At 46.7% G+C, this 26,819-nt stretch overlaps 1 protein-coding gene across 3 annotated transcripts in view; it reads right to left on the reverse strand.

Moving 5' to 3' along the window:
* Window positions 1-26,819, reverse strand: part of LOC144173831 (sushi, von Willebrand factor type A, EGF and pentraxin domain-containing protein 1-like) — a 226,919-nt gene that overhangs the window by 56,716 nt on the left and 143,384 nt on the right. For all 3 annotated transcript variants that reach the window (XM_077702090.1, XM_077702089.1, XM_077702088.1), the window contains exon 17: window positions 2,267-2,428. In XM_077702090.1, coding sequence (XP_077558216.1) covers window positions 2,267-2,428 — 162 coding nt within the window. The remainder of the gene's footprint in view (window positions 1-2,266; window positions 2,429-26,819) is intronic.

Genomic DNA, 26,819 nt, shown 5'->3' on the forward strand with positions numbered 1-26,819 from the left:
GGCGACACTTTTTGTCGCCAGTTCGGTGGTCTATGCCGCAAAGCGCGCACCTGAGGTCACACTTGTGCTTTTCTTGCGGGTTCTTGGCTCCACAGTCCCTGCAGATCTTGTTTTCCGGAGCGGGGCACGCGTCCGTCCTGTGGCCGAGTCGTCCGTACGTCTCGCATACCTCATGCTTCTTCTTATGCAGATAACAGCGATATTCCGCGCCTATGTAGTAGGCGAAGTACGGCACCGCCTCTCCCTCAAACACCATGACTGCCGAATTTGTTCGGCCCATTCTTCTAGCCTGAAGAATCTTCGGGTTTCGCTTATGGACCAAGCTTCGAGTGATGTCGTCGTCACTGTCTCTCGCCGGTATATTGTGGATTACGCACTTAGAGGTGTCTTCAGGCAGTGCGGCGTATGCCATAACTTTGTGAAGGTGCTCACTGATCGGGATTGCCTTGATTGCGTTGTATTTCGCAGCCCTCTTTATGCTTGGGGTGCTTGCGACGATGATGTTTTTTAGAGCATTGATTCGAAGCGTGTCTTCCTCTGCTCCTTCCGCCGTTAGTTTCGTGGCGCGAAGTATTCCGTCGCGGAGCATCCCTTGGCTGATCTTGGAAACATCTAAGCCTTCCCTCGGGCGAAGCACGATCTCGATATCTTCACGTGGTAACTGCGGCTGCCGCGCAGGACGAGGCGGCTTGCGTTGTCGTTGTCGAGTACGCGACGCTCCGCTGGAGGATTCGGGTTCGACGCCCTCTTGTCCTTTGCTTGTCCCTTACTTTGGGCTCAACTGGAGGAGAGCTCGAGCGCTTCGTTGTCGGTGGCTCGGCAGCCAGGCCACCTCACTTGTAAGCTCTTCCGGTGAAATTGACTGACCCTCTACTTCGACGACCTCCATTGGCCTTCCGGTTCCCGGGGGATGAGTTCCGAAGAACGCTGCAGTCGCCGACGCGGCAGCCTCGGTGGCCGCCACCCTCCTCGTGCGGAGCCGATGTTCCAAATAGGCGTAGCGAGCTCCGGCTCGCCCGGGGGGAAAGACCCTCGCAAATGTCCAGAACACAGCTCAATCTTCACGAAACATGTATCCACGGGTAGCATTTACCTTTAGGACACACTATTCAGAGGATGTTTGCTGGTAGATTGCTGATTCACGCCACTCAAATGCAAAAAACTGCAGAGCCCATGTGAGTTGCGTTCGCTCCACTCGGCCCCCTGGTCGCGATCTCTGAGTTTAGCCGAGAAGTTTGAGATGATGCATCATACTACTGACGACGGAAAACATTATCGCATCCTGGGTAAGCAGCAACAAAATGATGCTCTGAAATCAGAGTAACTTCCCTTGTGGCTAAAAAACGCGCTTTTAATCGAAAAGCATGTATAATTCTTGAAACCAACTTGGAAATTGTGGTGTCCCTTTAACCTAAGAGTTAAAGCGCATCGCTCCTGTTAGGATTCATAAGACCATATGGAATGTGACATAACCCCGTTTATCGTAACACTGCTGCTTGGCCACCTACACGTAATTTTGTATGGGTAACTCTGTGCTCCAGTTATCGATCTATTTGTTATACCGCTGCAACACGGAAAATGTAATGACATTTAGCACAAATGTCCTTTGCTGTAAAAATCGTTAGTTCGGTGCTACAACGGAATATCAAATGACATTCAGTACGAATGGTGTTTGGCGGCTAAATGAGGTTGAGGAGCTCATTCACCGGCCGAATGAGTAGCCTGGACAGCAGTGGCGGGTCAGTAGACAAGAAAGTTCAGAAATGAACCAAATAACACTGTAGCTGTCAGTAAACTTATATTTTGCCCTTCATATTGTTTTTCAAATAAAGACAAGCAAGTACTTAGTGAAAAAATCTCATTCAAAACGCGCGCGCTGCCCTGATACGGATTTCATGCGGACTTGTCTTCGTTTTTAATGCCTACTTGAGCCACCTAGAACGGTGATTTTCTTCTTCTCACTTTCGAAAATACCATTTTCTTGTTTTAAAAAGCTATTATGCATGAAAAAATTTTAGACATGCTTGAACTATAATTTTGGGAGCTATCTAATTGTCCCAGCTATCACTATATGACGTTCGTTTCGCAGTGTAGACCCGCAAAGCCGAACCAAATGTCATTAACAGCTAATGTCATTCACTTTAGTGGCAAGGGTAATAGTCCGTCTATACGCGTCCACTGTATGATAACAATGTTATTCTGCATCGTTAACAGACTCTGACGCCTACGTACGAACACGTTGCACAAAAACAATACAGACACTTGCCTACGCAACCAGATTTGTCGGTCGTGCCCGTGGTGTGCGTACTGAGTCCGTCGTCACACATTAGACACGAAGTCTGGTTGCGAGCGGGCTGGTAGTATCCGCGTGGACATGCAGTGCACGGAGTCAGCCCATTGCCGGAATACGTCCCGGGAGGGCAGGTACCTGGGGAAAAAATGTTCCCGGCTAGTTATTTTGCCCTTAAATATCATTCGATATCAATTGTGAAGAAATTAACGCAACAAACGTTGTATTGCATTCACAAGCCGAGAACTCTTCTAAGCCGGCGCCGGCGAATTTGAAAAACAATCAAGCCTCCGGCTTTAAAACAGTCCTTATTTCTTATTTAAAACAGTCCTGCTCTTTCTGCTTTATATTGTCACGAGAAACACGTTTATTGGAGCGAAGTTGTGCTCCCCTAACAACTCAAAAGAATACAGAGGCGGCGAAGCAGCGGTCAACAAAGTGACTTGCACAGGCGAGTGTCGTCGAATCGAATGCTCCGGCGTCCGCACTACAGGCTTTTTATCTTTCGGCGCGCGTGGTTCTCGAAAAGTCGATTCACATCGAGAACACAGTAGATCCAAGAAGATTATTCTGGGCTGTTCACGTTAGATCGGAATGCTCTCCCTATCACAACAGATAACACATGCGGCAGAGAAAGAAAGAATGGAACACGCGCTTCCCTTGGCGTAGAGATAACACAGACCGGCGCAGCCGGGCGGTAAAAGCAAAACACAAATAAACAAACCCAATGTATGGTTCGCGGCAATATAAATGACCTTCCTGACACCCTGCAGTCATCCCATTGGTCTTATATGCGGATGACACCACTATCTCAACATCGGACAAGTGTATATTCTCTTGAACGTCTAAACTTAACATCGCTCTCTGCAATGTCGTAGATTGGTGTAAAAAGAACCAATTGGTAATTAATCCTATCAAATCTAAATTCATGATTTTCAGTTCAAGTCAGAAGGTCGTAACCCAGCTTTCCTCGTTAACACTAGGCGAAAATTCTATTCCTGCTTGTGATTCTGCAACATTTCTCGGTATACGTCTTGATCCTCACCTTAAGTTTAATCTTCATATCAACCACCCAAAAAAAACCACTGCATTTGGCATTCGTGCGCTCATTAAAGCCCGGCGTTTCTTTTCCTCTTCCGCACTGCTAGCACTCTATTTCTCCTTTGTACAGAGTCACATTAACTATGGCATCATCGCATGGGGAAACACTTATCAATGTCACTTAAAATTGGTGCAACACATTCAGAACCAAGCGATACGTATTATTACCACCAGCCATTTTAGTGCTGGTGTTTCGTTACTACGTAACCAGTTAGGTATCTTATCCATTGATCACTTATTTAAGCACATTCTTGCAATCATGTTATTTTGGCTTCTGAACAATCAACTTCTTTTTCAGTTCATAGACGTTCATTCTCTATACGTAATGTAAACCCCACAAGGTTTGCCTCCCGTAATAATTTTTTACTCCCGATTGTTCATACAAATTACGGGAAAAAAGTACCCACTTCACTACTATTCAACTCTGGAACAGCCTGCCTCTTACTGTAAAATCATCAATGTCATTACTTGTATTTCGAACAGCACTAAAGATATTTCTTTCAGGGTGCAATTAGATGTTTTTATTTTATTTTCACTGGTGTATTTGCTCAAACTTTTTCCCGTGGTGTATAATAAAAAGAAGTGTACGCATTCAGTGTCCTTTCCTGCATAGAGAGGATGTTTTGCAGTAGTTGTTTTGGTAGTAGGTATTGCAAATACACTTGATAGACTTGTCAAATTAATTTGTTGAAATCCCTAATGTTTCAAGTGTTGCATTTATTTCCGTAAGTATTTGAAACTAACCATTTCTGCTCGCTGCGTTTACATAACCTTAGCAATGAACTACCGAGGGTACCGTTTCAGCCTTATAGCTTTGGGACCCTCATCTGTATATACGCATGTATGTAAATTTTTTTTTTTGTGTGAATTGAATAAACCTTTGAAACCTTTGATGGTGGTCTTGAATGTGTTTAAAGCAAAGGAAAGTTTGACATCCACCAGAATGCAGGCGTACGGCTACAAAGGAAAGCTATCCTGGACCAGGACGCATTTTTCTTCAACTGCGAAGTCTGTGAGGAAGCTGTATAGCTTTCCTTTGTAGCCGTACGGCTGCATTCTTGTGGATGTCAAACTTTCCTTTTGCAGAAACTTGCTCCACCTTGGGGATTTCCCATAAATCTGGTCGATTAATGTGCCTAAAGGAAGCGTGAACACGACAAGCAGATTTGCTTTGAACGAAAGCTAAAGCAGCTCTTTCCTAAGTGCAATTTGAAGCGAAGCTTTCTTCGTCTCACTGATGACAGTGTCGTAAAAAAATTGGCTGGCGATTACAATACTCCCTAATACGATATTTGGGCGCAGCAGCTCTGCGTTGAGGCAGCACTCACTCGTGGGTTCTCTCAACGGCAGCGATGATGAGCCTCTGCATCGGCTGCGCGAACTGCGTCTCATTAAGGAACCACGACCCGCGTCTTAGGCAGGGAACGCACACCATCTTCACGCGCACGCCCCCCTCACGCTTCCGCCAGCGTCGCCCAGATGAGCGTTTCGTGCGGGCTCAGCATACTGCCTCCCCCCCTCCCCCACCGCACACTTTCGGAGAGCGCTCGCGCCGCCATGGCGAACCGCCCTCCCCTCACAATTTCGCGACACTCTCGTCCTTTGCTTTCTTTCACAATACGGTCGTGCCATCGTTCGCTCGGTATTTTCACTATTCGGTCTTTCAGTCGTTCACTCGGTTACGAAGAGGGCGCGGCTCAGCCCAGACACGGCCGCCAAATGACTGCGCCCTACAACGCACTGCAGGAAAGCCAATTTTACACAATGGGAGGGCACGTGATGATGATTATGACGACGATTATTATTATTATTATTATTATTATTATTATTATTATTATTATTATTATTATTATTATTATTATTATTATTATTATTATTCGCCGCATGATGGCGCCCAGTAAGGACAAGTGTCTCTTCTGCTGCCTTGCTTTCTTTGGTAAGCGGAAGATTTTTCGATGTTCTGCGTGTAAACGCCGTGCTCACGGAAAGTGCCCTGTTCTTCCGGATGGGGAATCTCCAGTGCGGAGTCGTTCGTCTGTAATCTCTGCGGCGTCACTCGCTAGGCCTGGCAACCGTGGTGGGCGAACCAGCGAAGACGGTCAGCCAGCGAGCGTCCCGGCCAAACGAGTGGCGTCCCCTGTCGGAGGAAGCTTTGTCTCTTCGGCGGACCTATGCGCCGAGGTAGCTGCTGTTACGAATGGAACTTTTTCCAGTACCGGTCCTCCTAGCGGCCGCACCGGCGAACTAAAAATGGCAGTAAGGCACGCTCTCCCAAAAATGCGGGCTTTTGGAGAATTCGTGCACAAAATATCCTGGTCCTGCAGTCCCTCCCGTGCCCCCCCACCTTACCCCCACATTTCCCATCAATTTTACGGCAGCAGGGGCACGGTCCCCTATCAGCATTGGTTGAAGGACCCCTTTTTCATTACTTTTGTTCCTTTTCGTTACTCCCTCACTGGTAGCCATGCATGTGCTTGCAGTGTGGTCAGCCTCTGCACCTTTGCTGAGAAATGTTTGCCCCTTTCCTTGGAAAGGCTTTGTGTGTATGCTTGTGCGTGTGTGCGTGCACGTGCGAACCCACCACGAGCTTGTATAAAACTTCTGGAGTGGAGGCCGCCCATAGCGGGCAACGCGGGGAGGTGAAGCCGGGCGAACCGGTCGGCGGCCATATTGCTGTGGGTAGAAAAGGCGCTGCGCCGGCAGGGACGCTGAAGTGCGGTCGCGTTTTTTTGGCTTTACAAGGGAGAAAACGATGGTAAGCTAGTGTATCGATTACGATATTTGAGGGCAGACTGAATTTTGCCTTACGCGTAAAGTTTTGACTTAATATATGGTTCAAGCAGCGAGTTCGCCTGTGTATATCTTACGGTGGTCAACAGAGCTGTCGATGCGGGAAAACGCGCAGCGCTATGCTAAAGACGCCACCCCTGATTTTATTTCAATAAACGTTTATTCGGTATAGCTAAGGCTATAGACCGCCCTCTTAACATTAAAATTACCTCATGTTGCGCGCCATGGCAAGAGATTCCGCGTTATAAGGTTACTATTAGCCGTGATTTCACGCCGGAAGTGCGGGACACGCTAAAGCGCGATTATTTGACGCTTGTTTCTTTTAGCGGCGTGGCTAGGATTAATGAATGCTTATTCATTAATGATTAATAAATAATAATGCAGTAGCGGTTCGAATTATTTTTAAGCAGTACTGCAAGAATCATATCCATCAGGATATTGCAATCTTTATATGTAGTGCAAATGCACGTTTTCTGGTTTAAACAACATGCCCAGTTTTGCCCTTGCCGAAGACCAAATTAAGCACGAGATATTTTGATTGATTGATTGGTTGATTGATTCATTGTGGGGTTTAAGGCGCTGACGCAACGCAAGCGATGAGGCGCGCCGTAGTGGAGGGCTCTGGATTAATTTTGACCACCTGGGGAATCTTTAACGTGCACCGAAATCTCGTTCACACAGTAGTTTTCGCTTTTCGCCTTCACCAGAAAAGCGGCTGCCGCGGCAGGGAATCGAACCCGCGTTCTAGGGATGAGCAGCACAGTGCATTAGCCACTGAGCCAACGCGGCGGGTCTATTTCCAGCTTTTCAATCGTATTTTGCGAAATGGATTTGGCACACACTGAAGCACATTAAAGCAGGTTTTTTTTATTCCGCGTGCGCTTTACAGAAGGCATGGGACTCGCATTGACTTTATTTTTCAAATCCAGATGGTTACTTAATTGGATGCACGACTACATTAACCGCGCATGTTGGCACGATAGTAGCGTGCTATTGATAACAAAACTACTCGCAGGAGGTTACTCAATCACATTCACAACCTCGTTGACCGCGCAAGTTCGGACGCGAGCAGCGTGCTATTGATAACAAAATCACGCGGACGAAGAACGCGGGAGAGCATTGCGGTGCGTCAAAGACTTCTATGAAACAGCGCAAACGAGAAACGTCAGTGTATTCACGTATGGCCGGATGTAAAGGAAATGTATTAAACAAGAGTGCCTTGATTTTTGACGGTAACTGCCTTAGCAATACTCTCCATTTAAAGTAGTGCGGAAAAACAATTTCCGCTCCACATATTTACAAATACGTGATTTCGCGCAGCCAAGCGACTACAAGACCACCACAACCTGGAGCGAAAACATTCGCATATCTGCGTAAACAAGCGCGTACGGTATGCTCAGTACGCGGAAGGCAGGTGCTACGGCAAATTTTCCCTTTACATCACGCACAAACGGCGGGCAAATGTGCACTCATAACGTTATAATACTAGTAATGCTCTCGAAACCCAAAACAAACAGATACCCTCAGTACTTACAGATGAAAGGTGATCCCCGACGCCTTCTTCGCGCGATTACCGCAGCCAAACGCGACGCACGAGCAGACAATTTCTGCTTTCTACACCTTTGGAGCATCCATCCGCGAACGAGGATCGAACGAACACGTGTTTTGCTCTTTGGCAAGAGAGAACTCGGAAGAACGACACATGGGGCAGAAAAAAATGTCATTGTGTCTACTGTTTATTTTAGTTGTTAGCGCCCAAGAATGTAAATAATTACCAGATGTGTGCGCCCCCGGCGCACGCACGGGCGACTTGCGAAGCGCTTAACTAGAAACACGGAGAGGGGAGCATAACCGAAACCACATGCGGCGAAATGAACGCGCGCAAGAAAAGCTCGGTGCGCTTGAAGGTAGCCGCATGAGAGAATCAACTTGCAAAACAAAACAAAAGAAAACGAAAAAAGAACGGAAGCAAAAATATAACGTAACCCGCCGCAAAAACAAGTACATTATGCGACGAATGCAATGCGTCTGCTACCGCGGAACGAGTTTTCTACCCACGGCAAGATGGCTGCTGTCGGCGTCAGTTTTCGAGCACCATCTCCACTCCAGAAGTTCTATACAACCTCCTTGGCGAACCCACCACGAGCTGAGAAAGAGAAAAAATACAAAAGCGCAGAACTAGAAAGCATAGCCGCTCTCCGAGCAGTAAGTCGAGGGGTGCCCATTTGTTTATTTTGCCGGAGGCGCCTGCCAAGAATGGCGGACCGGCAGCTCGCACATGCGCAGATCGCTACTGGAAAAAGGTCCATTAGCCCGCCGCTGTGCTTCGTTCAATACTGCTCGGCTGTGCGGCGAAGCCTCGACTACGTGCGCCTTTCAAGCAGGCCCCCCTTGCCGGTGACTCACACTTTCAGCCGACGGAAAACAAGCTGCGACAGGCCTGAATCTCAGGCGTCTCGCTATCTATAGGGACCAAGCAGCTGGACGGGTGGCGCCACCACTCGGCGCTCCCCTCGTCAGTGGAATGAGCCGGTGCATTGGACTACACAGCCTCCCGTTGTTTTTGTCGTGTTTGCTTCGGTGCTTTGATGATAATGATTTGGTGGTGTTGTGGGCGGACATGTGAGATGAAACGAAGCCTGGACAGATGTGTTGGGTTCTTCGATGCAGTAACGGCTACGCAAACTTGTCGGACGCTTCTAAAGTTGGGTATCGGCTACAATGGCATGAGCGCTTTTTGTAGCGATCTACGCTTGGCTCCACCCGTTCTGACTACGAATAAAACTACTATTATTAGTAATCATTTCTTCCTAAATGTACTAACGGCTACATAAACTTATTTGACGCTTGTAAGTTTGGGAACGGGCTACACTGACATGAGCGCTTTTTTCAGCGCTCTCCGCATGGCTCCGCGCGATCTGAGTAGGAATAAAACTATTAGGATTATTGTATTCATTCTAGTTTAAATTATCTTCACTGGTTTCAATGACTACGATTTCCAAGCCAGCCGCTGGGATACCTCGACACGTGTGCTTTGAAGAGAGAGGCACTTGCGTACGAGATGGATTACCGCGTAGCCGTAGAAATGTTGCGGTAGTTTATACTTTCTGTAACCGTGAGCTTTGTGCCTTCGGTTTTGGTGAGCGACACTGTGACAGCATGGGAGCCTGAAAGCCGAAGTGGAACTCCACGTTTGGGGTGGTCATTTTTATCAAGAGCCAAAGTTATTCCCCCACCCGACAGCCCAAGCTACAACCATCCCTCCTCCCCTTCCCATTTTACCACCTGCAGTTAAAAAATAAGGCAGTGTTAACGTCAGCCGGTGTTTTTTAATGCTTACGTATTCTTTACGGAGTACCTAAAAAAATCGTGTAATGCCTTGTGAAGACACCAAAAACGCGGGATTAATTGCCTCAAATATGGGTGCATCAGCCCGAGTCCTCCAGCACAGACACATTTCCGAAACGCTGGAAAAAGTTTAGATTTGGAGAGGGGTACATGGAAGTTCAAAATTAAACAACAAAATCATTTATCCCTCCGTCTAATGGTTACGATGGTTGAACGCAAAGCTTTCTTCGTGCGAAATCGAATGGGAAATGGTCAAAGTCACAGACGCTGCGATAAAAAGACCAAACTGCGTGCTGATCAAATTCGAAGCTCAACTAGTCAAAGTTTAAATCCAGAAGGCAACCAAGAAAACCCGCACGAGAAAGCTTTTCTATAAACCATCATCGTCGTTATCCGGAAGAGTGCATGATTTTTCAAGCGTAGGTGGCAGCTTGTAAAACTCGACCGCAGCATTCACTTGTGAAACTGAGGGCAGATTTTCGGCCCCCTCCTGTCTCTCGTCCTTCAGCCACGCAGGAATTGTTTTTTAGAAAACCATTAACCAACTCGCCAGCAACCATTGCAATTCTTGTAAAACAATGCTTTTCCCCGACAAGCGATAACGTGCTACTTTTACGCAGTATTTATTCTGTAAACGATTACCGATGACTGTAATAAGAGCATTTCTGTGAAATTAAACATGTTTCAGCCGTAGTTAATGAAGTTACGGAAGCGTCGTTCATCACAATTCCTGTTTTGAGGTAAATCTTAGAAGGCACCCCGCCACTTTGTCTTTCGCTTGTGCACTACACCGTGTCGTCATCAACTGCCAGAGGCCAGCGCCGCAGCATTCCTGGATAGGCTGTACACACCGGCTTTGTGGGAGCATTTAGCTGCAATATACTCCTCGATACGCGAACCTGCATGCAGGCATGAAAAATTGCATGAAGGAGCGGACTTTCACTTACAGCTTGACTTCCAGCTTGGCGCATTGAGCATCGTCTGCTATTTGTAAATACTGAGTATGGGCGTAAATCACACGCATGGCGTGCCTCGTGAAGGTCACATCCACACTCAAGGTTTACCGATCTGAAAAAAGTCCTTGTGGTTATGTGCCCTTTGCAAGCCGCACCGCAGAAAAACGACAGAAAGCCATGCATAACAAGGCTGCGCTGACCGCCACCGGCATTCCATTGACGAGCGGCTCGCCACGGGCGGCGCTGTTCGCTGAAGTGACGGTGGTGTCATACAACGGCCGCCCGGTCACTATCGGCGTGATTCAAACCGGCGTTGGCGGACGAGGCACGCTTCAACCTGTCCGAAGGACACAGAAGCCGTTGTGGAGACCTCCTCTCTCCCCCCTCTCGGACTCAGCGTGCGCCGCTACTACCGACCGCTTACGAACTCTGGAAAGAGTGTTGTGTGCGTCTGTGCCGTTCGTGTCGTGTGCAGAATCTAGAGGGAACGCTTGTTTTGACTCTTGGCGCTTCGGGTATGAATAAGACCCCCCCCCCCCTTAAGCGCTGTATAGTTCATTCCTGTTTCATCATCATTTATCATTTATTGTACCCTTGAAGGCCCCTTGCGGGTATTACATAAGGGGGGGGGGCGAAATAATAGTACACACATAGCAAGAATTCAGACAGTAATACAGGAACAATTCCGACATACATTCGTGTAAAGAAAGTGAAGACGTACAGGCATGAAAAGAATAAAAAGGGGGTGGGGCAAAATAGTAGCACACACATAGCAAGAATTAAGACAGCAAAACAGAAACAATTCCGACATACATTCGTGTAAAGAAAGTGAAGACGAAAAGGGATGAAAAAAGAAATGAAAAGAGAGAAGGGGGAGGGAGAGAGGTGAGCAATTTCAAGAAGTCAAAGTTTCCCTAGTCCGCCGAAAAAAAAAAAGCTAGAAAGAGCAATGAACTGACTGAGGGCGTCAAGAGCAGTGAATCAATGCTGTCACTCTGCTCGAGTCTTGTACTGTAACCTCGCCCGTCGGGGCATGGTTCTTTGGCTTCGGCTCATCTCTCGCTATGAAGTAAACAAGTTACGTTTTACTTTCGGCTTCTGGGCTGCTCCGAGGCAGCAACATTGGCTGACCGCTCGCTTCACCACGCTACCACACGCATGTCGGAGGCGATGGAGCTCGGCTCGGGTACGCCTTCCCGCATGCAGCAACGGGTTGTCAGCGGTGGGATGACAACGTCGCAACACTGCCCTGAAGAATCAATCGCCTGTCTGCAGCCTGCGCCAGCCTCTCTTTTCTCGGCGATGTCACCGAGCTGCGCGAGGGGAACCGGCTTCTGCGGCGGGACAATGTGGCTGGGCTTGCCCAGCAGGATGCAATCATCACTTTCCTGCGTGCCGAGTGTTTGCTGCCTGCGAGGGGAGCTCGCGCGTCCGCCGCCTTCCCCGCGTGCTGCCCCGAAGCCGATGAGCGATCTTATGAAGCACAATCATTTTTAGCTTCCGCAGCTGCATACACCAAATAACATCTTCCTGTGCCAGGTACATGTTGTTATGCCTTTTCCAATAGTGCAGTGCCGTCAGTATAAAATTATTTTTTTTTTTCGAATTTTCGTGCGCGAACTTACCCGCGCGTTACGATTGGGTGCGTGTTAGAACCGCGCAAAATACGGTTCCTGCTGCTACCTCCTTGCGGCAGAACTGCTACCTCCTTGCCGCAGTTCTGCCGCATTGAAAACTTTTGGGGTAATGTTCGAGATGTGTGCTTGTCGAACTTCAAAACGTACAAGTGTGTACCTCTGAAATATCTCTTGTACACCCAACAAGTTTCACCCCCCCCCCCCCCCCTATTGTCTCTGTCTCTGTCGCTGCCCACCATCGCTATGGCGGTGTTGGCGATTGTGCACTCCCGCAATATGCTTTCAAGCTTGAAGACTATGCTGGCCTGTATCACTTTTATTCATCTGCTGAATGGTCAAGTGTTTTTGATGTCAGTGATGTTGACGTTTTACCGAAATTGCCAGGAGTGGCATGGAAAAGTACATTCCTCTTTATAAGCCTGTTCATTCCAAATTTCCCCACTGGTTCTCTAAAGAACTTTGAAGTTCGCTTAAACTTAAGGACGGCACCCACAAAAAGGCAAAGCGTTCTGGGCTTGACAAGTGTAAAGCGGAGTTAAGTCGCTATCGCTCTCTCTGTAAAAGCCTCTATCGGCGTAGCAGCCTCCAAGGACTACTCGCCCCGAGCGCGAACACAGTCGGCCCCTGGCGGCGGCGGGACGAACCGCTCCTAGTGTGGATGGCGCTCTCGCGTCGTCTGCTTTTTCACACTGCGTGCGGCGCAAGACGCGTGCTGCACACGACAAAACAACCAAAATGTGTGCTCGTTTGGCAGTAAGCAATGACATAGTTACCTCTGCTTGCGCATTTCCTCTAGAAACGCAATAATCAGCGGCCGTTGCGGGTTAATGCGCTGGTTTAATCCCACGAAACATTGCCCTGGTCACCGCTTGAGTGGGAAACGTGTTATAAACATTGCTTCCACGCATTGCACTTTTTGTATTGTTGAGTGCAGTCGTCTGCCGTTTCAGGAACGTCGAAGGGTTCTTTTTGAAGGTGGCGTGGGGATTATTTAACGGATAAAAGTTTAGTACGCGAAACGGGTAAGAAGCGACAAGACCTGTGCATACGCGTGCAAATTCCACACCCTTGTAAAATTTCTCTGTGTCCTTATAGAAAGAAGAAACAAACAAAAACATTTACACTGCACACGACCCGTGCGCTATCGCCCAAACATTACCGGACACGTATTTTACACCCGCAAGCGCCTGTGTGATCGTGTCCTTCCCGTACCTTTTCTAAAATAAATACCATTTTTGGACAGTCGTTGTTTAACTGAGGAGGAGGAATAAACATTCATTCAACTGTATCGAGTTGCTAATTTTACGTATTATTTAAAATACGTTTCTATGGATGCGCAAGAGTATTTAGGGGGAATTTTTCGGTAAAATTAAGCAGTTGTGAGTTTGCGTCTGTCATGTGGCATTTCGTGTGTCATTTTCATATATATCATTTTCAAATCCGACATGAATCACCTTGTCCAGGAAGGTGTCTCACTCAGCATAACCAAATGCCTAATATGGTCACGTCTTAACCTCTTAAGGTGGACCTAAGTTTAAACAAAGAGGAGAAAACACGTAATATAGTGCACGTTGCTGCCCACATGTGTGAGGGGTGTGTGCCATGACTCGCTGTTTTTTTTTTAATTTTTTCCCACAATGCTTGCTTTTAATACAATTTTGAAAAAGGCGAGCCACAATTCCTGGACAATCCCGGACCAAAGGGGGGTGAATCAGTTTCGAAAATACGTACTGCTTTTTCACCGCTACAGAACACGACGCCTAGTGTAGTTTCGATTGTAAGTAATACTGATAACCATTGTTTGGCTTTTCGCGTTACATGCGTTCTCTTCTTGCTGCTCTTGCAACGTTAGCGGGAAACCCCCCCCCCCCCTTTCCAAAAAAAAAAAACTAAATACACAGAATTTTATTTTTTAACCAATCCTCAAGAATTAAATGCCAAGACAAAGGCGATATTCAGTTTACACAACAAATTAGTTACCGGGAACCCGTTGCGCTGATTCGCAACGAGAAATAAAAAGGAAATGTTTTACTACATCTGCAACAGCGCAACTTCATTTATTGCCATTTTTAGGGACCTTATACGCAAGAATGCAAACACATCTCTCTGTTGCAGGCACCTGTTAGATTTTAAAAGGAACGCAAATGGCCAAGAGAGCAGCCGTAACAAAAAAAATGTGCTCACTGTGAGGTCCCAGAAGCTTGGTTTGCACACTGTAAACCTGCTTGTCACTGTGCGAAAACCTAGCTAAACATGAAATGTTGCTTGTACTGCGTGCGTTGACCATTCAATTCGCAAGTTCACTTGCGACGAAAGCCGTAAATAAGTGATCCGAAACCGTTATTCATCAAACCTTCCTTCAGAGTCGTTAAAATTTCATTTAAAAGACCCGTTAGAGCGGTTACATTTATATCTCTGCGCTGATCAAAATTCAGTAACTTTGTGTTGACTTTTGAACGCACAAAAAATATCGTAAGCTCTTAGAAAGAATTTCGGGGCAGTTAAGTAGTGTTACCATTTCAGGGCATCCCACAAATGCAAGAATGCGTCATGCTACCAGTGAAAGCGATTGAGATTGCCGCTGTAAACTGAATTTTAGAGATCGAGGCTTCCTGATTTGTTTCTATTTATGCTTTTATTGAAGGCTCAAAGCCATAGTCTGGAAAGATCGAGCTTGCTACGAGCCACACCGTACAAGTTCATTGTCACAATTACGGCCATTCTGAGATTCCCGATGAGTCGTCGCTTTTTTTTTTTTTTGGCGGAGTAATGAAAACTGACTGCCGCTTCCATGCTATACATTGAACGTTGAGGAACCGAACTACAGCATACCACTCTTGTTTGCACCTTTCGTGCGCACATACGGCGGGAAAAAGGCACGAAGCGCGCCCACAGTGTGAATTCTTACGGGCCGCTCAGCGGAGCATCCACACTAGAAGCGCGACGCTGTCGCCACCTACATGTCGAGCTCGCGGCGAATAGAGTGCTTGGAGGCTGCTGCGTCTCAGAAACCGGCTAACTTCTGGAGGTATGTAGGCAGCCGTTCTAATACATCTAAAGAACACATTAGCCTGCTTAATTCCGATGGTGAGCAGGTTGAGGATGAAATCAAGGCTTCCACGGACGCCCGTCTGGTCGGGAATGACATTGAAGTACATAATACAGAGGAAGCCGACCACAAGAGAAAATAAAAGAATGACGTTTCGGCACCCCGAACGGGTGGATGCTGCCACCAGCTTTGTTCAGCACTTTCATTCTGTCTTTCAACTGCCTGATGATACCTGCGAACGCCTATAGTTCAATAATATGTCTAATTTTAATACGCTTATGTTCAATGAAAAACTTTTCAATGATAGCCTTAAATGGATGAAATCATCATTTCCCTGTGGTTCAGATGTAATTCCAGCAGCCCCCATGAAGGCTTATGACACCGTTCTTGTACCTGTTTTAACTTCCATTTATAATAACTGTTTACTTTCCGGCAAATTTCCTGGCGCTTGGAAGATCGCTCAAATTTTTCCAATATTTAAGTCTGGTAATAAGTCATCCGTTACTAACTATCGCCCTATCTCACTCCTTTGTGTCGCCTCAAAACTCTTTGAGTCAGCTCCGCACAAAGTTCTTGCTGCCTGCATCAAGAACGTTCTGATACCAAATCAGGACGGCCTTTTCTCTGGTCGCTCGACGGTTGCAAGCTTTACGACACAGGCTTCCGCTGCAGCTTGTGAAAGCGGCTAGTTGGGTGTCATTTATTTTGACCTCAGTAAAGCGTTTGATGTGGTGAACCATCAATTATTAATTAACAATCTTTCTTCGTCCGGTGTAGACGCAACCGTTGTTGCCTTGCTGTCCAACTATCTCTTTGACCGGTCCTTTTACGTCGATGTAAACAACAAAAAGTCTGGTGTTTACACTGCAACAAGTGGTGTACCTCAGGGTTCCGTACCGGGTCCTTTCTATCTTTATCAACGATGTGTCAACAGTCTTCACAAAATGTTCGTTTATTCTCTATGCTGATGATGTCCAACTATTCAGGCACATTAGCGGTGTTCACGACTGCTGTGCCTTGCAGAGGGATGTGCCGGAATTATCAGTCTGGTGCAGAAAAAACTGTCTAATTTTGAACCCCGCTAAAACAAAGGTTATCACGTACAGCCTGAAAACCCATCGTCTACTGTTTCCCTGCACTATTGAGGGAGCTTCTCTGCAGAGGTTTGAGGAGATTAGGGGCCTCGGAGTGGTTTTCGACAGTACCCTCACTTTTTCTCCTCATATTAGTCTTATCAACCGGCGAGTGCTCCGCAGTCTTGGAAATGTGTGTCGGATTTCAAAATAATTCTCATCTCAAGATCCATTTCTAATGCTATACAATACAGTATGTATCCCTCAGTTAGAATATGCTTCTGTTTCCTGGAACGGCATCGCCAAATCTAGTAGTGAATAATTAGAACGTGTGCAGAAGAAGATTTTACCCTTATTTAGCACCATCATCCCATTCACAGTCCGGGCCCTGATTCTGACTTACCAATACAGTCGAACACGGATATATCGAACACGGCTATATCGAATTATTGTCTATATCGAACTCATAAATTATCCCCTTGAAAATTCTGTGTAAAAGTATAGGAATTCGTACGTTTATATCGAACCGTATTTTTCCCGACATTCCGTATATCGAACGCCGCGCGAGCTGGAAGGTGCTTTTCGGCGGTCGCTGCACCCCCGATTGAGGTTGAGGAGGATGTGGAGGAATGCGTTGGCATGGCAAAGAATGGCTCGCGGAACTAATCCCCCCTACCGGAACGAATTTGCGCTTGCCCAGTGGGGCCCCGCTACCGGCCGCCGTAGCGTTAGCGGACGGAGCCCGGTATGCTAAATCTCTCTAGGCACACAAGCACGAACGCTCGGAAAATGTGACAATGCCAGGTAGGGATGCCCCGACTGCGCACGTCTTTTTTTTGTTGTTGTTTTGCGGCTGCGTACGTCCCCCGGCTTGCCGAAAAAGGGTTTTTTTTTGCTCTCTCCGGGTCTGTCTTCCCCCGATGTCGTCTCGGGAACGGGAAGAGGGAACGAAGGCGCTGGCGGCCTCCTTCTTTTGCATTTTGCTGCTGTTGCTGCTGTTTGGCGAGTTGTCCCGCACCTTTCGGAGATCACTGTTTCTCTCGGAGATGACCGTCGCGAGCGCTTTGTTGGAGTCCGTTCAGAGAGCCTTGGAATTGTTACCTTCAAAGTTCTTGTGGTACGTGCGCGCTGTTCTTCTTTTGCGTGCGTGTTGTGCATGGTGTGCGAAGGCGCAGCGTACTGCTAGAATTTTCTAGTTGTGCAGCCTCGAGAAGATCGACACCAGCGTCTTTAATTTCATTTCCAGGACGAAGAAGCAGGCCAAGATGAGCGATTTTGTTTTCACGTAAATAAAGCGTCCTGTTGCGTCGTGAGTGCGGAATTAGTTGTCATTCTTGAATTCGACGATCGGTAAGTGATCGTCCGCCATAGGTGAGGTCTCAGAGTCCATATTTTTTATATCGAATTTTTCATATATCGAACTATTTCGCGATCCCCTTGGAGTTCGATATATCCGTGTTCGACTGTAGTTCCTTCCATCCCTTCCTTAAACTGCTTAGGTATGCGTGCAGATCTTACATTCCTTCACAAAATTGTTCATGGTGACCTTTCTTGCGCAGACTTGCTCAGCTGTTTAGAGTTTAGTGTTCCACAAAGGCCCACCAGGTCGCATCGCCCGTTCTTGACAGCTGCGCGCAACTCGAATCATTCTCCTTTGCGCAGAATACAGAATTCTTACAACCGCTTCTTTGGACGCCTGGACACTTTAAAAGTTCCTTTATAATTTACCGTACTGCACTGTTCAATACAGTATATCACACATCTGTGATGTCTCTGTCGTTCATTTTTTTTTTCTCGATTGTTGGAATCTAGTTTCTCTGCTGCTGTTATGGTTTAACCAACTGATTGTTGCCTATTTTTGAAACTGTTTCCTGTGATTTGTTTGTGTTATCATTTGTCTCCATACTCTTGCCGTTGTTTTTGTGGTATTACTGTCAAACTTTGTTGTTCTGCTTGTTGTGCCGTCTTAACAACAAGCAGAGCCACAAAGGTGTCTTTTTTCGTCTTTTTTACCTCTACCCACCTTTCACTCCACCTGTGTTTTATTGTAGCGTAAGCTACACTGGCCGAGGTTGAGCAGTTTCGCGTGGGCCGTGAAGGGCCGTTCTGCGCAAGCGCGAGCAGCACTGGATTGGTTTGAATCGGATCGGATTTGATTGGCTTGGCTTCGGTTGGATTGGATTGGATTGGATTGGCTTAGACTCGATTAGATTAAATTGGATGTGTTGGATTGAAATCCAACCCAATTGGAGTACGGGTGTGTAGAGAATTGGGTCTGCACATTCGCCGGTCTGCGCATTCCAGAGGAGTGACGTCATAGCCGTGGAAGACGCACTGGCGCCGGCGCGTGCGTAGCTGTGCGCCTTCGTTCCGCAGTAGCTAAGTCTTACGCTGCGCAGCAGCCGCTTGATAGCCGTTTCGCGTGGCTCCTGGATAGCCGTGCTGCGCATGCGCGAGGAGCAGTGACTGGACTGGACTGGACTGGAGTGGACCGGACCGGACCGGACCGGACCGGGACGGACCGGAACCGACCGGATTGGATAGGATTGGATTAGATTGGACTGGATTGGATTGGATTGGACTGGATTGGACTGGACTAGACTGGGCTGGATTGAATTGGATTGGATTGGATTGAGAATCGTTTTAGCAACAGTAAGCATGATAATCAGCTAATGCTAGACAACCAAGAAACATAAGAATAAGCAGCTGAACCTTAGCTCATGCTACGTATACCCTGGCAAAGCTGAGCTAAGCCACTGCTGATTTTTTTGTCATTTTCACTACTTAAGTTTGCGTGTGTCGTGTCGCTTGTTCGTTTCTTGCAATATGTTTCTTGTATTTTGTTTTTATGCAACTATCAGTGCGCCAGCACTCAGGCCTTTGGCTGTTCCTGGGCACGTAAATAAACATGATTGATTGATTGATTGATTGATTGATTGATTGATTGATTGATTGATTGATTGATTGATTGATTGATTGATTGTGGTGAAACAAGAAAAGCGTTTCCCGTGGTTGGAACCGGACCTGGGTCCCCCGCCTTATGAAGCCGACGTCTATCTGACGATTGCGACATCATCACATTCGAGTCGCTCAGCATTTTTTGGGGGGGTTCGTTGCGAGGGCGTTGGCCTTGGACTTTGGCTGATTAGAGGTGGAATTCGGCTTTGGACATTGGCAGTTTGGATTTTCAACGACGACGATCACGACTAGGGGGGGGGGGAGCAGCCTCAGCTTCCTCGCGAGGGATTCGTTCGAGTTCGGGCTTTGACTCGCAGGCAATAAGACGAACTGCAGCATTTACGCCTCGCGAAGAACATTTAGTCCCCTGAAGACCAAACGCGCCAAGATTAGGGCCGTGTGCAAAATGAAGGGACCGAACGTTGGACCCTCGACGCGAATGGGACCAACGGAAAGACTAACAGCACCCTTCGCTCCCTCAACGTTGCTGTTGCTGTCCCTGGCGGGGGCCCTCCGACTTTTTTCTACTTGTTCGGCGGCCAGCGGGGACGGACGTACGAAAGGTGAGCTGCGGCGGCGGAGGCTTTTCCCCATTCACCCTTTTTTTGAAGTTCGTGCATGAGCTTGTTGTATCTTAGCGTCAGAGTCTCAGTCTTTTTTAAAAACCAACGCCAGTCGATTCGCTGTACGTTACTGCCGATGACGACCTAATTTTTATTTGTTTCGGTAAATATTTACCTAATTTTTTACTTAACCCTAAAATAGTTAAAACAAAATTTTTCTTCAAACGAGCGGCCCAGCCGCATAAGTAACCGCCCCAGCAGGAGCAGCGTACAAAGGGGAACCTAACCGCTCACTTTTTTCTTTTGAAAGTGCAGTTTTAATAAATATACAGCCAGAAATCTCATAAAGAGTAGATAACACGTGGTCAAGACTCTTGAAGGGCTCTAAATTTTTAGGCAAACATATGAACACAAAAAGAACATGGTGCTGTTAGGATACAAGAATTACTCGCAGACATAATAAATTTTAAATGAAAACGTGATATTTTAAGCAGGAAACTTAGAAACAGTCTGGCAAAACGCCGGATCTGCAAGGGACGCGTACACTCTGAGGCTGAGTAAGGAAAAAATAGTTGCACCCTCGTAACCGCAAATACGCCCAGAATAAAACTAGATAACAACGGTTAAAATATGATGTAAATTGGATGAATACGGCATTTTCCCCATATTTTGCGGAACCCCAACTTGTAATCTGCCGGACCAAAACAGAACGGCGAAATGAAATTTTCCTCGAAGGCGTGGTCTGACCGCCGTAATAAAAGCTCTCTAACAGAACCATAGTATATTTCTGTACCTCACGGCGAGCTTTTTTTTTTTTCAGAATACAGTGTTATCTAATGGCCTCTTTTCCAGTACCGGTTCTCCTAGTGGCTACCACGGCAAACTAAACTGGCAGTAAGGCGCCCCCCAAAAATTGTTTGGTTTTTGGGGAACTCGTGCACGAAACGTTCTCGTCCTGCAGTCTTCCCCGCACTCACCCGTCACCCGCGCCTTTCACATGAATGCCACGGTAGTAGGCGCACGCTCGGGTGACTAATCTACACTGGCCCAAATCTTCTTCACTTTTTTTCCTTTCCCTTGCTCCCTCACTGGTAGCCAAGCGCTCGGAGCGTGGTCAGCCTCAAACATTTTCCCTTTCCTTTGGAAGCCTTTTTTGTGTGTTCGTTACGAACTCATTGTCAACTGTCTGCAAAGAGGAAATAAAAACGTGCAGCCATAGCCGCTGCCCATGCAGCATGCTGAGGGGACACCCTTTTGTTTATTTCGCTCGAGGCTATTTGTTAAACATTGAGAGAATTTGGCCCTTATTACATTTGGAAATACAAACGCATTCTTCGACACCGGCACCACAGCCAGAAATCAATAATGCCCTTTTTCTACAAACCCGCCCCATAAGCGCAGGAAAGCAGGTTTTCTTCCAATAATTAAATATTTCTTCTGGTTTCTTTTATTTTTGATTGCTGTCAAACAATTAGAGCTGGTGCTGACAGGAAGCGTCTTTCCTTACATTATTTGTGAAAGGGAGGGAAGAGGCCCCCGTTTCGTGCTACGGTAAGCCTCTGAGCATGATAGCGAACTTGCATGCGAATAATGAGCAATCTTTATATTTTCTGATGCCCTGATACAGTGGTTCAATGCGTTGAGTTAGGCAGTATGAGTCCCCAGGTTCTGTTGCTCGTTTGAGTGGCGTATTTTCTGCTGGAGTAGGAAAAACAACAATGCCTGAGTTTCGCATGTTAACGACCGTGGCCAGGGCCTTAATTAATCCGTAGCCTTGTACTGAGTGCACTTCACGGGCCACGTTTGGCTGGACTACATAAAGCGTTGATTTTGCTTCTATCTTTTTGCTTTTTCTTTTTGGCGTATATTTAGGGATGCTTGTTAGGACTGCTGGAAAGGTAACTGCGTTTTTCTCAGTTTTGCGTCCTCTCGCGATACCACGGACAACACTTGTTTTGCTTCCCCATTTCTTCCCTGCAGGAGCGCGACCACATGCGCCCCTTGCCGACAGCGGCACGGAGGGTGGTTGTCTCCTCGCAACGGACAAGCAACTCGCGCAATTGAGCGCGCTTGCGCCAAGAACAGCAGCCATGTATGCCCGGAATAGCCCAACACTGGGCGCAACGCCTCGACAAGGTGTGCAAAACAGGCATTCCAATTAGAGACTCCGACATTCAGAGTAGAGTACGGTTTACTTGTGTTGTGTGTGTTGCTTACACAGTGTTGTAATAAAAGCTTGAAAGTGACATTTTCTTTGTCGTCAATATTTCAAGTGGCCAAGAAATACTGTTTCTGGTCTCTTGTGTTTACTTCTGCCTTTCTGAATTGTCTCCTATGGAACGACACTCACTCCCAGTGGAGTATTTGCATGAGCCAACACAACACATCGTCTTTTCGTATGCACAGTTAATCCACAGGAGAGCATTTGCAGGGATGAACATTTAGTCTTGAAAGCATCAATTGGTCTAGGGGGAGTCATGGGAAAGATTAACGATTTATACTCAGAAGACCAACGGTTGGTCTCCAGTCAACTAACAGGGGAGGCTAACAGTTGATCTGCAAGGGACCAACAGTTAGTCTTTATGGTGGACCAACAGTTGAACCGTCAAGGGACTAAATGCAGAGGGACTAAGAGTTGGTACCCTTGCCGTTAGTCCCAAAAAGGACTAATGCTAGTGGCAAAACATTTAGTCCCCAAAAGGACTAACGCCGATTCCCCGTTAGTCCCTTTTGGCCAAGAGTGTAGGACTTCTATTGCAGCGGCTTTGCCCCTGGCACTTTGCCATTTGATTTTCGCACGCAACAAAGCTTTGCGTTTCAATAATTGACGTTGTTAGACGGACGGGCTTCTGATTTTTTGTTAGGCACTTATGTATTACAGTGCAACCCCGATAGTACGACTTTCAAGGGACTGCGCGAAAGCGTCGTACGACCGGGGTGCGAGTAAAGCCTGCCTAGTAGACGATCTCACACGGCAGGTGGGCTGAGAACTTATTTAAACTACTATATTTAGCTTGTTCTCGCGTGATTTGCGAACTTTTATCTGTAATCCAAACTAAAAAAGAAAAAGAAACACCGATGTTGTGCCCCCTTTACCTCCACGGCGTCCGAGCTAGCCCGCCAGCCCCGCACCTTGAGCGCGCTAGATAAGGCCGACGTGTTCGAGCAAATTGAGAGGGGGAAAAGCAGTATGAGACTGCCAAGACTAAACGAAATGAACGATACTACAAGGCGGAGATAAAAAAAAACGAAATTCCCGTACAGGGTGGAGACACAGTTTGAACGGTCCCGTGCCGTCGCTATTGGGTCAAATTGCTCAACACAGAGGTGTTTTCGTTTCCCACAAGATCCAGCAACGAGAAATAGATAGGATGATTCAACTTTCGCGAGTAAAACGTGTTGCGGTGAAAATTATAGCGTGGTCTTGCTACAGGGACTTGCTGCGGCGGCCAGAAAGTGACCCAAAATGGCGGTGCCAACGCATACGTGTCTCCACCCTTGCGGCGGACGCGCTTGAATGGAGGCAGCCCCGCAAAGAAAGAACCGGAGTGACAACTACAGTGAACTAGAATATAGTTAAACCTGGATATAACGAAGTTGACGAAAATTCGCATTTTTTCGTTACATCCAGGTTTTCGTTACATGCAGGTTTCGATTACAAAACAGAATGAAGCAGAAACGAAACGAATACGCCAGGCATCAGTAATGCTGAACTCACCCTTGTTCAGGGATATATTTCACACTGAAAAAGTGCGTTATTTGCGCTTGCTACTACGCGGGCCCCGAATTCACTTAAAGTAACTAAGTATCACTTTCGCTTTTTTACCCTTTTCGGTGCCTAAGCGCCTTTCAAGAACCAAACGTATCCTGAAAGGGTGCCTTTCCGCGAACTTCGTGGTCTTTTCAGCAGTCAAAATTTTTGAAGGGATGCAGCTGGGACACTGTGCCGGGCGGTGACGTTCTTCTTTCTCGCCGGCGGAGGCGGCATTTAAAATTTCGAGCTTCTCTTGAGAAGACAAACCTTTTCGTATTCAGGCAGCAGAAATCATCCACGAACCCATACCACAGATATCAGGGGAAACACGCGACTACACGCCGACAGGCAGGTCTAGCACCTCACACGTGGCAACGCACCAGAGATTGCGGTGCGGGCGAAATTCGGTAAATTAGTACATTCCGCCGGCCGATCTTTTCGAAAAAGGGCGAGAAATTTTGGCTCATTAGCGTAGCGAGTTCGGTACATCCAGGTTAACCGTAGCGACTCCTTCGTTACATACAGGTCGCAAACACATGGGCTTCAATGAAGGTGGAAATGGGGAATTGAAAAAACTTCGTTAAACGCAGGAATTCGTTGCATAGAGGTTCGTTGCATCCAGGTTCAGCTTTTCTTGGGTAGTGGAAAAAGCGGCGGCTGCTCCCCACGGTGCCCCCGAAGGCGGGCATGTTAACCGCCGCGCGTGGCGCTGGTGTGCCCCGCCCGAGGAGATCTCGAAGCGGCGCGCTTTGAGCGAAGTGCCACTATGCTGCTGTTCGGTGTTTCACGCTGTGTTTTGACATTGTTTAACGGCTGCACACGATCTTTTTTGTATGTAATTACAATAGACGCCCAGCCAGCAGGCACCGCACTGATCCTTGAATGTTCGTGATTCTTTCTTTTATTGGTAATATGGAGAGGGTGTCATGGTGCGAAGGTCTCTAATTACAGAAGGGCCATAGTCCATGCCGGTTGAAAAGATTGGTCAATATTGTGAGGTGGGACTGCACCCCTAATAAATTTATGCGATTGGTATTTTTGCAAATTGCTTTACGCTGCTTTTATTTGTTGAGGTCCTAACTGTTCATAATTATCTTACGCCTACAAGGCGTGGGCCGTACATTTCATGAACTTGTGCATTTGTAATGCGGCAATCATTTTATCAGTTTTAAAATGATCGCGCTATATAATGTGACGGGTGCTGCTTTTCTGAGAATTACGGTTACGAATGCTGACGCTTTTCGCAGACTCTACTACCATGCCTGTCGTGTGTGCTGTGTGCACTGCAAGGGACCGGGTCAGGTAGCGCGCATTTTCTCGGGCCCGAGCCGTGCTCGAGCTTCAACAAAATTTTTTCGGGCCCCGGCAGCCCGGATGCATGCATGCAGTGTCTGAGGCCTGGAAGGCCTCTATGGCAAATTCTCAATTGTTCATACCAAAAAATGTTTGCTCATTGATCGTTTAGGGCAAATGAAAACAAAAAAGTGAAGTAAGAAGTCGCTACGGCACCGTTAAAAAATATTTTGCCGATATTCTCTAAAATTCAGTTTTTGTGTGAGGATATTTATGGTGTACGAAGCTCAGTCCACGTTTTTTTTTTAATTTTAAATTCGATATACTCACTCTATGCTTACGTTTTTAGGTTAGAAACAGCAAACTTTTTCGGGCTCACGTTCAGTCTGTCGGACGCGGGCTGATATTTAAAAACAGTCTGGCGGGCCCAGGCTTTTACCTAAATATATTGTCAGGTTAAATTGTGACCTGCGAAGTGCTCTGGCGTGGATAAAAAAACGGAGATGTTTGAGCACGTCGGGCCGCCTTAACCAAGACGCTGTTTGCTAGGTTAACACGTGCAACATGACAGCAAAATCTGCAAACAATGAAGAAAAAGAGGTATTCTTACGCTAGCCTCGATCCCTAAACAACGGCACTAGTGGTCTGCTTGGTTGTCCAAATTTGATTTAAAAAATGAGAAAACAGCAAATGCATACGACATATACTTTTTACACAAGGACCTTGCTATATTAATAGCATTCTCAACGTTATTACAGCGCGCATTCGCCAAACAGGTGATGAATTTACAGCAAAAAACATTCGTTTTCCTATTCCTAATCAATTATTGTGTTTGTTAGAAACCTCTGGTTTTGAGCAATGTCAACTTCCTTCTTGGTATGAGCGGCATCCGTGCGCAAAAACTGGCATCGCGCTTGCGGCAAGAGGTCCTCTTTTGTAATTCCAGTCTTTTTTCATTTGTTTTGTGTTTTGCATGTACGAAAAGTGCATTTTCATACCTATTTATTTATTTATTTATTTATTTATTTATTTATTTATTTATTTATTTATTTATTTATTTATTCAGTTTACTACATTCGCCCGGAGGGCATTGCTTTAGGAGATACATAAAAAGTGTTCAGTGCAAAAACGGAATCATGAATCCGTAATATGGAATAAAAATCAACAAAGGCATCTTTTAAAAGCTTGCAGCAAAGAGCATTGTAAGTACATCAAACGACAACAGAACCGAAGGCAAAACAAAATAAAATAAAAGAGAAAAAGCAAAACAAGATGAAAGGCGAAATAAAAAATGGACATTCTATAAAACGAGTCGCAGCGGTCATCAAACATTGCAGTGGGCAGCAGCACGCGGCTACAATTATGAATAAAAAACGACAAATATTCTAAAGGAACAAGGTCACGGCAACTCAAGAAACGTCGTTATCAATGTCGCCACGCAGGTTAGACTTAAAGGGACACCGAAGTGATTTGTAAACAATGCGGGATTACGAGCGCAAATTGTAGTCCGGAGTCCCTAGGCCCTGTTTCGACCACTCTGAGCGCGTTTACGCGAATTTATTTAGTAGAAAAATCAATTCGAAAATGCTGTCCTCCTCTCTGCACTCTCGCCCATTTTCTTTGGCGTTTTCGTGTGACGTCAGCAGGAGAGGAGCTGGCAATTGGCTGCGCTACTGCACGGCTCGCCGACCTTCCGCGACCGAGTGTGTCGGCCCAACGTTTAGTCCGCCGGCCGCCGACGGGTCATGGCAATTCGCTCGATCAGTTGAAACTAAGCCACAACACGTTTGTGAATGGAAGACTGAGCCTTTCTTTACTTCGTTAGTTTGTACTCTGTATCTAGCTCCAAGTCAAGGCCGCTTCACACAAGCGCTGCACAAGCGCACATGCGACGCTTCGCTGACGGGTACGCCAGTAGGAAAATAGAAGGCCTCTTGAAGGGGTAGAAGAGTCAGCGAAGGTAATATAGGTACTAAGAAAATAAAATAAACTGATATTTTTCTCGCA

Source organism: Haemaphysalis longicornis, unplaced genomic scaffold, assembly GCF_048455015.1.
Source record: "Haemaphysalis longicornis isolate Haplotype H1 unplaced genomic scaffold, Haemaphysalis longicornis Haplotype H1 scaffold_3, whole genome shotgun sequence".
In the NCBI taxonomy this organism is placed as follows: Eukaryota; Metazoa; Arthropoda; class Arachnida; order Ixodida; family Ixodidae; genus Haemaphysalis; species Haemaphysalis longicornis.